At 40.7% G+C, this 10184-nt stretch overlaps 1 protein-coding gene across 1 annotated transcript in view; it reads right to left on the bottom strand.

The window, feature by feature from the left end:
- Positions 1–3537: 3537 nt before the first annotated feature.
- The window catches only part of LOC124657308, an 8360-nt gene continuing 1713 nt past the window's right edge, over positions 3538–10184 (bottom strand). Inside the window, exons 2-17 of the mRNA XM_047195879.1 lie at positions 8190–8300; positions 7951–8088; positions 7720–7850; positions 7344–7619; positions 7047–7198; positions 6366–6421; positions 6086–6139; positions 5857–5994; positions 5655–5779; positions 5293–5595; positions 5030–5163; positions 4578–4616; positions 4320–4358; positions 4041–4100; positions 3785–3823; positions 3538–3580 (exon numbers count right to left, since the gene is read on the bottom strand). Coding sequence (XP_047051835.1) covers positions 3538–3580; positions 3785–3823; positions 4041–4100; positions 4320–4358; positions 4578–4616; positions 5030–5163; positions 5293–5595; positions 5655–5779; positions 5857–5994; positions 6086–6139; positions 6366–6421; positions 7047–7198; positions 7344–7619; positions 7720–7850; positions 7951–8088; positions 8190–8300 — 1838 coding nt within the window. The remainder of the gene's footprint in view (positions 3581–3784; positions 3824–4040; positions 4101–4319; positions 4359–4577; positions 4617–5029; positions 5164–5292; positions 5596–5654; positions 5780–5856; positions 5995–6085; positions 6140–6365; positions 6422–7046; positions 7199–7343; positions 7620–7719; positions 7851–7950; positions 8089–8189; positions 8301–10184) is intronic.

Genomic DNA, 10184 nt, shown 5'->3' with positions numbered 1-10184 from the left:
ACAATATTAATCCAAGTGAACTTCCAAATAAAGCTATGCTCCCCGGCAACGGCGCTAGAAAATAGTCTTGATGACCCACAAGTATAGGGGATCGCAACAGTCTTCGAGGGAAGTATTACCCAATTTATTGATTCGACACAAGGGGAGACAAAGAATACTTGAAAGCCTTAACAACGGAGTTGTCAATTCAGCTGCACACGGAGACAGACTTGCTCGCAAGAGTTTATCGATAGTAACAGTTTTATAGCAGTAGCGGTGAGTGAAATAACAGTAGCAGAGTAACAAAGACAGCGAGTAGTGATTTTAGTAAACAAGCAGGATTAAAATATCGTAGGCACGGGGACGGATGACGGGCGTTGCATGGATGAGAGAAACTCATGTAACAATCATAGCAGGGCATTTGCAGATAATAATAAAACGATATCCAAGTACTAATCAATCAATAGGCATGTGTTCCAATTATAGTCGTGCGTGCTCGCAATGAGAAACTTGCACAACATCTTTTGTCCTACCAGCCGGTGGCAGCCGGGCCTCAAGGGAAACTACTTGGATATTAAGGTACTCCTTTTAATAGAGTACCGGAGCAAAGCATTAACACTCCGTGAACACATGTGATCCTCACATCACTACCATTCCCTCCGGTTGTCCCGATTTCTGTCACTTCGGGGCCATCGGTTCCGGACAGCGACATGTGTATACAACTTATAGGTAAGACCATAAACAATGAATATCATGATGAAACAATAACATGTTCAGATCTGAGATCATGGCACTCGGGCCCTAGTGACAAGCATTAAGCATAACAAGTTGCAACAATATCATAAAAGTACCAATTACGGACACTAGGCACTATGCCCTAACAATCTTATGCTATTACATGACCAATCTCATCCAATCCCTACCATCCCCTTCGGCCTACAGCGGGGGAATTACTCACACATGGATGGGGGAAACATGGCTGGTTGATGTAGAGGCGTTGGCGGTGATGGCGGTGATGATCTCCTCCAATTCCCCGTCCCGGCGGAGTGCTAGAACGGAGACTTCTGGCTCCCGCGACGGAGTTTCGCGATGTGGCGGCGTTCTGGAGGGTTTCTGGCGACTTCGACCTCTCCCCGTGCGTTTTTAGGTCGAGGCAAATAAGTAGTCCGAAGGGGGGCGTCGGAGGCCGACCGAGGGGCCACACTACATGGCCGCGCGGGCCCCCCGGGCCGCGCCGCCATGTAGTGTGGGGCCCTCGGGCCTCCACTTCAATTGCCCTTCTGGCTCCGTCATTATTCTGGGAAAATAGGCCCTTTCGTCAAAATCCCGAGGTTTTTCCTGAAAGTTGGATTTCTGCACAAAAACGAGACACCAGAATAGTTCTGCTGAAAACAGCGTTAGTCCGTGTTAGTTGCATCCAAAATACACAAATTAGAGGCAAAACAATAGCAAAAGTGTTCGGGAAAGTAGATACGTTTTGGACGTATCAATATGCCATCACAATTTTGTTTTCTTGTTGCAAGTCATGCACTTTATCCTCAATCTCAGCAATCAACATAATGTTTCCCTTTCCAGAATAGAGATTTGATAGGGTGTCCCATACCTCTGAACCTTTTGTGAGTGCCTCTACAGAAGCAGCAATGTTAGGAACCAAAGAGTTAAGCAACCATGCCACAATCAGAGAATTTATGGCATTCCACTTTTTCCATTCCGGACTGGTCTTGTCTGCTGGTTCTGCAGCTTCACCACTCACACGTTCATCCAGCCCTTTCGAGTTCAAAATCAACAGCGCCCTCTTTGACCACTGGAGATAGTTAGTTTCTGACCGATGTCGGTATGGGGAACGATTGCTCCCCCTCCAGCAGATCCTCCTCCATCTTCTTTGGTAGTGATAAGTTCTGCTAGCTTCTCCAGAGCCTTGGCCATATCCCCGTTGTCCTCCATGCTTGACACCAAACTAACCTCTCAGAAACACCAAAGGGCTTACCCGCAGGATGCCCTCTTCGTCTCCTTACTTGTCACTGCCTTCCCCTCCTTGCTGCCGCAGCAGCCTGCTCCCTTCCTCTTCCTCCCAGCCACCGCAGCAGCCTACTCCCTTCCTCTTCCTCTTCCTCCTAGCTGCCACAGCAGACTAGGCTTCCAGATCAGCAGTCCTTCCCGTCGCTGCCCTCACTGCCCCTTGCTCTCATACCATGTGGGCAGAGGTGAGGGCCTAACCTGAGGTAGAAGGAGGCTGCAGGGAGGAACTCTCCCTCCTTAGGGTTACAGAGATAGAAGCATCCTATATAGGTCAGGACTGGGTCAGATGGACCACAACAGAGAACAAGAAGACAACCCAACAGATACACCAACAGCTATCCAACAAATAGTTTACAAAAAACATCTTATATTACAGAACAGAGTGATATAGTTTCCTAAATCCTAATGTTCATTTGTGCGATTGTAGCTGTAATGTGCTTTACTTCTTACATTAGTTACCAGAGCTGTCCAATGTTTGGGGTCCTGTACCAGTATATATTCTTATAATACTTAATAGTACTGCCGATCAGCCGATGTACATAAAATTGCTGCCCTGGATTCATTGCCTTCTAAGGTTATAATACTGCCATGTAGATTTGTGGAATGATGGTGCACATTGCAAGCGAGCATTGAGTTATTAAGTTCTTAGTATTGTTGGGCACACGTCCATACAAGAGGGACGAGGTGAACATTCAAATTTTAGCTGTAAACCAAACGCCGCCCCCTAGATGGGTAAAGCCACACATCAAATACCCCCTCTACTTTAAAATTAAGGACAGAATTTTGACAATCCACTCTGAGAGGAAATTTTGGCCAATGGTCGCACAATATTGCAGTTACAGTAACACTAAAGTACCACCGAAATGGAATCAGTAGAAATTTTGACTTCGACAACATTAGTATAAATAAACAATTACTACATGCATATTACTTCACTCCGTCTGTTTGCACATTCAAATGTTTACAAACACTGGGGAAATGTTCAGCTGCCACAGAAACTAGCACACACTACAGCTATGGATGAGGACCATGAGGTACATTCACTCCCATACATAAACACCAAGTTATTGGAACCTGGCTAGAAGCGAGACAACTCTGAACTGCTCAAACAAACAGGTACACCAGATTGACATGGAGAGCGCAAATCAAAAAGAGCAGACCAAGAGCAGGATGACATCTAATAGTAGTCCGCTCTTTGTCCATTCACATACGTGAATCCAAACCTCCCAGACTTTTCCTTATAGCCAGGTGGCAGCGAATCTTTGCGCTCGTCGGCTGGATGGCGCCAACATGGTATGGGAACAGGCCAACTGTTTCCACACATAGTAATGTTATCGGCAAGATATGCTTATTCACATCACAGTGATAAGTAAATAAGTATTGTTGTCATATCATGCACTCATCTCAAATCTGAATATGTATATATAATTAAACATGACAGGCACTTGAATATGCAAAGCAAAAAACTTCCATGCATAGTGATGTTATGTAGGCAAATTCTGTTTATGCAAATATCAAAGGGATAAGTAAATAAAATGACTACCTGATTGGCCTATGATCAGCGCGGACCTTATCAACAGTGCTGTCAATCAAAGTAGCAGATTAATAGATTTTAGAGAAAGTACTACTTTTTAATGCAAAATATCATGTTATGCAGTCATCTCAAGCCTAAATATATATGCTTAACATGGCACTTGAATATGCAAAACAAAAAACTTCCACGCATGTTATTTAGTAAAATTCTGTCTATGCAAATATAGAAGTGATAAGTAAATAAGACGCATACCTGACTGGCTTACCATCACCGCAAACTTCATCAACAGTGCTGTCAATCAAAATAGCAAATTAAGGCTAGATTTTAGAGAAAATACTATTTTTCTTAATGCAAAGTATCATGTCATGCACTCAAATCAAGCCTAAAAGTATATGCTTAACATGAGAGACACTTGAATATGAAAAACAAAAAACTTCCATGCATAGTGATGTTATAGGCAAATTCTGTGTATGCAAATATAGAAGTGATAAGTAAATAAGACGCATACCTGACTGGCTTACCATTACCGCAAACTTCATCAACAGTGCTGCAAACTTCATCAACAGTGCTGTCAATCAAAGTAGCAAATTAAGGCTACGATTTTAGAGAAAGTGCTACTTTTTTTAAAGTAAAATACCATTTTATGCACTCATCTCAAGCCTGAATATACATGCTTAACATTACAGGCACTTGAATATGCAGGACAAAAAACTTCCATGCATAGTGATGTTAATAGGCAAATTCTGTGTACGCATACATCTAAGCGATGAGTAAATAAAACGCATACCTGACTGGCGTATCATCAACGGTAACTTTATCAACAGAGCTGTCAATCAAAGTAGCAAATTAAGGCTAGATTTTAGAGAAAGTGCTACTTTTTTGAATGCAAAATAGTATTTTATGCACTCATCTCAAGCCTGAATATATATGTTTAACATTACAGGCACTTGAATATGCAAAAAAAAAAACTTCCATGCATAGTGATATTATATGGGCGAATTATGTATACGCAAATATCGAAGCGACGAGTAAATAAAACGCATACCTCATTGTCTTGCCATCACCGGTAACTTCATCAACAGGGCTGTCAATCAAAGTAGCAAATAAATTAAGGATATATTTTAGAGAAAGTGCTACTTTTTTTAATGCAAAATAACATTTTATGCACTCATCTCAAGCCTGAATATATATTCTTAACATTACAGGCACTTGAATATGCAAAACAAAAAACTTCCATGCATAGTGATGTTATTATATACGCAAATGCTGTTTATGCAAACATCGAAGCAATAGGTAATAAAGCGCACACCTGATTGGTTTACCATCACCACAACCTTTGTCAACAGTGTTGTCAATCAAATTTGCAAACTAAGGCTTGATTTTAGAGAAAATACTACTTTTTTAATGCAGAATATCATGTTATGCACTCATCTCAAGCCTGAATATATGTTCGACAAGCACTTGAATATGCCAAACTGAAATTCTAAGTAAGCATACCTTTTTCCCTCAAAGTGTGCCAGCACTCGAGTAATACAGTCCCTAGACATGAATGGGGTTCCTATTTTCTTATCATAGAAGTTCATGCCAATAAATCTCCCACTGAAGTCAACCAGAGGCCCTCCAATCCCAGCCTAGCAAATAAAACGAACATTCAAGTAGTTTGCATGGAGAAGTTCTTATTTATATTAATGAAGATATATCGTTTAGTACATCATGTGATGGATATGTTAACTAGGAATATCCGCAAGAGCAATACTAACCTTAGTGATCTTACAACTGGAGTACCTAAGACCTCTGTAATCAAGCATGCCTGACCAGTCGGTTCCTCTCCCACATGTAGCCATTAGGACTCCTGATTTGAAGCAGCGTCCCACAGCTACTACATTGGGATCTTTACGAGTTCTTTTAGGATCTTTACGAGTTTTGTTATTCCACCGATCTTCAAGACTAAATGAACGAAGAGGACGGAAATCCTTGACACCAACAAGAGCAACATTGTGGTGTAAACTGGAATGTTGCAATATCCCCTCTTTGCGTTGTTTGTTTGGAAGCAAAACTACAATCTGCAAATGGCACTGTCAGAACTAAGCAGAATAAAGTAAGGACCACATTGTGAACCAACCTTCAAGTTTTCAGCAATCTTGTTTTCATCGTTAGGATCCCTAACCAAACTCGCCGAGGTCAGAATGATTGTGCATCCATTCCATTCAATTACTAAGCCTGAGCATGCAAAGAACCTTCTTTCTCCTGCATATATACGACAGTTATCATTGATAATAAAGTTTAAACGTGGAATAGTATGTAGCATATTACTGTGAAATTACCACTGAATGAAGCCAGTGAGACAACAACTCGACTTAAGTTCTGAGAGACTGTTTTGCCAAGTTGGCTCCAAACACCTTTACTAGAACCATATAAGTCGCCAAAAGTCTCTTCAAATATATTAACCAATTTCAAGCCCTCTGTTCAATGATAGACGGCACAGCAGTTGTTAGTGGCAGAAGAATGCTGTAAACAACTGCATCCCAGGACCAACTTAAAGTATCAACTCACCAGTAGCTGCAGAAGGCTTTGGATAACTTAAGCAGTCTAGCTCCCCAGATCTGTCTATATCCCAAAATCGAACAAACCCATGAAGAAAGTATAATAAGGCTAGCTAATTAGCACCAAGGCTATGAGAGTACAACTATAAAAGGCTAAAACAGCTTCTAGTTATTATGAGAAAAAAAAAGTAAAAGCTAAGTTTGCACCACTTGTGGAATCTTAAAAAACGATATCATTAGAAACACGGAGGAAATGGACAAAAGCAGAAATGATCTGACTGTGTACTTACCCCTTGGATAAGTGCAATAGGGCAAGGGCTGCACCTGTCTCTGTATTTTTACATGCCTGTGGAAAGACATAGTGAACTTGATATAAATTACATCCACATGCATAGAATAAAATGGACTAAAACAGCACTAGGCAACATCTACACAAATAGAATTGCAGAGAACAGAGAGATTCCCCTATACAAAGCATCTAGGGTCGCGAAAAGATCATAAATCCTACTACTGTTCACATTTTAAGTCCGAAAGAAAAAGCTTCTTTAAAAATCTGCTAGCTTCAACATTGAAGTAATATGAGTGTTCTTGGGAGAGGCAGAAAAGAAGCAAGTTGTTATCTAAAGATAAACAATGAAAAGTGCAAAGAAATTACAAACACCACATATAAATCTAAAGAAGGAACAAAAATACTACTAGCTTCAACATTGAAGTAATTATTATAAAGGGACAAACAATGACAACTGCAAACAAATTCCAAATGCCATCCAAAAAGATATAAAAGGAACAAAAACCCACGATCCAGAGTCTTGCACAATTAATAAGCCTTGAAAGCTGTTATGCAATCAATATAGCTTATCTTATGATTGTGCTCACTTATTACTCAAAAAAAAGATCCACGAAGGGCGAAATGAATTCAGGGATGGACAAACCATACGTAAGCAAAATAAATGGAAATACACAAGATATACCTGACCCTCTTAACTTTCTTTTTCGGCATATATTTCTCCAAACGTTTGATAATTATACTCCTTGACACGAAAGAAGTTCCTTCCCCAACCAGACAAAGGTTCATGCCAACAAAGTTCCCATCACAATCAAAAAGTGGCCCACCTTCCCAAGCCTAGGAAAAAATAGTGACAGGCAACAAGGGTAAAATTGGGACAAAAAGAAGATATGGAACAAGACGTACATGCGAAAAACATCAATTTTATGTCTCAGAGCTATATAGTTCAGTGCATATAGATCAGACCATGGTGCAAGTGTACCTCAGATATTTTACAGGTGGAGAGCATACACTGTTTACCATCTTCAGATCCACTTGAATCACCGGTCAGTATCCCAGTTGTGGCCATTAATGTGCCAGAATCAGCACGTGCGACAGCTACTACCTTACTGCAGGGAAGAAATTCCACCTGATGATCGAGATCCAAAGGACGAACACCAAGGGAGTAGATCGCTATGTTGACAAGAGCAATCTTCTGATCGAAATCATAGTCTCCTAACAAGCCTGTGGCAACATTGCCGTTGCGACGCACTTCAATCTATAATGGGACAGCAAGAGAAGAATACCAAATGGTGACACACTGACAGTTATCTTAAGCAAACAAGCAAAACAAGTGAAGCATGATCAGCAGCACCAACCTTCAAGCTACCACAGCCTTCTGCTTTCTTATCATTGTAAGCTCTAACCAAACTTGATGAAGTGAGAAAGCGTGTACCAAGAGGTTGGCGTTGTAATGCTATGCCCGAGCATGCAAATAACACCTTATGTCCTACACAAGACAGTTAATCATCTGTAACCAGCACAGGATTAAATTAAGATAAAATAAAACAATGAAAACTAAGAATGCTAGAGTAGGACAGCAATGGCACCATCAGACAATGCAAGGGAGACGACACTTCTGGAAAATTTTGAAGTAACTTCTTTGCTGAGCTCGCTCCAGACACTTTGGTCACAGTCTCTGAACTTGTCAATCAGTTCTTCCGAATTGATATCCTGATTTAGGTCGCCTAGTTGGAAAAAAAATATGATGGAACACAACTGTTATTAGTGCACCAAAATTGAAAGAGCTGTAATGGAACATGTACAGAAAAATGAATTGTCGGTTGACCTGCAATTATCAAATCAAGCGTCTTTCCGCTGCTAGTGTCGATTCCTCTATTCTTTTTGGAGCTTTCTGTTAGATCAGCATCGCCAGCTCTCTTAGTCTGCGGCATATTCCCTACATTGAAGCAGAAGAAGAAAAAAAAGCTGAAAACGATATGTCATCATCACAAGTAACGCAAGGTTGTAGAGCCATTACAGATCGCTGTATACCAATGTGCGCATCTTAATGGGCTACAGGAAAATCTAGATGGTCAGCAAGACAGCAAGTGTGCCCAGAATTTTTCTGAACTTGATTTAGCGAGCACGCAAAACCTTTTGAACTTAATTGGTTTGGGATTATAACTAATTGAACAATGGATGGATGAAGAAAATCTCGTACCCGAAAAAAACAAGTACAGTATTGCGGTCGGGCTGGTGGAAGAAGGAAGGCACGCGACGAGGTAGACGGGAGCGTGAGCGGCGGAGGAGAGCACCGTCCGCGGTGACGCCGGCAGCTCTAGGGCACGAGCACGACGGCGATCATGAGAGATTTTCGAGAAGCGTTAGGATTTGGGGAGGATACAACGACATGGGCCTGGGCCTGGCTGGCACCGAGACATTCTTGATGGGCTTTGGGCCTTTAGCCCTCCTTATGGGCAATCGACGCCGCAGGAGGGAGGACACACAGGGAGCGCCTATACACCGCTTTAAGCAGCGCGGGGCGCTAGCGCCGCGTAAGCGTTGGCTGCTGGGCTGGACCCATGTATTCTCCTACCGAATATGGCTGTGTCATGCGATCGACCAACAACATCTGGCTCCTCTCACTTTATCCTTTTCTTTCCTTTTTTATTTCAGTTCAGATTTTAATAATGTTTCAAATCGAATAATGTTCAAATATATACAATTTTTAAAAGTTCCGACATCCAAAAAATGCTTAAACCTAAAAAAGTTCAAATTTTAAAAAGTTTGGGTTAAAAAATATAAAAAAATGTTCAGATTTAAATATGTTTAAATCTGCAAAAAATCTAATTTTAAAAGTTCAAATGTGGAAACGTTCAAAATTTAAAAAAATCAAATTTAGAAAACTGGATAAAAAATGTTCATATTTAAAAATGTTAGAATCTAAAAAATGTTCGAATCTAAAAAACGTTCGAATCTGAAAAATGTTCAAATCTGGAAAAGTTCAAATTTGAAAAAAGTTCAAAATTCAAAAAATTCATGTTTTAAAAAATTGGTTTAATTTTTTTTAGGTCTCAAATATGTTCAAATCTAAAAAAATGTTTGAATTTTAAAAGTTCGAATTTTTAAAAATTCAAAATTTGAAATTTTCATGTTTTAATTTTTTTACAAAAAAAACACTGTTCAAAAACTAGGCCGAATCAGCGATTAATAGGCCGATTAATCGCTACTAGGGGCCTGACTGTGTCGATTACCTCTAATCGCTTGCATTAATCCTTTAACCCGATTAATTGCTTTGACAACCCAATTACTAGGAATGTTCTCGATTAATTAGTCCTCATTGGTGAAAAAAGTTGCAAAATTTTCAACGCAGATCGCCTGTCCAAACGCTACCCGTCCAAATCAAGTAGGTTTGCAAAGCTTCAACTCGATTATCGCCTCGAGGAGCTCGATTCCGGTTGTCGCTGAAAAATTGCTCATCGTTGCTGACCAGATCTTGGATACAAGATCTCGACCGCCTTGAGGAGCTTGTCGAAGAGATCCAGGATGCCTTCAAATAGGGTTGGTTGTTGAGGTGCAAGAGGGCTAGTACCCATATAGGTGGTAGGACAAGAGAAACTTCAGAGGGCAAATGACAAGGGATTAACTTGTCAATGCCTACGGGTTATAGGCTAGGGTTTAGTTAGAAGTAGAGGGCAAGTAGATCTCGAAGGTTTCAGCCGAAAAGTACTCGACGATTACGAAAACTAGGGTTTGTGAACAATGATTCGATGATCTCCTCGTCCCTCGACTCCCCTTTATATAAGAGGTGGAGCCGAGGGTTTCGTTTTGTACAAGTTAC

The sequence above is a fragment of the Lolium rigidum genome, chromosome 5 (assembly GCF_022539505.1).
Source record: "Lolium rigidum isolate FL_2022 chromosome 5, APGP_CSIRO_Lrig_0.1, whole genome shotgun sequence".
Lineage (NCBI taxonomy): Eukaryota > Viridiplantae > Streptophyta > Magnoliopsida > Poales > Poaceae > Lolium > Lolium rigidum.
Note: the sequence above shows the minus strand (reverse complement) of the source record. Positions and strands in the feature narration are given on the sequence as shown.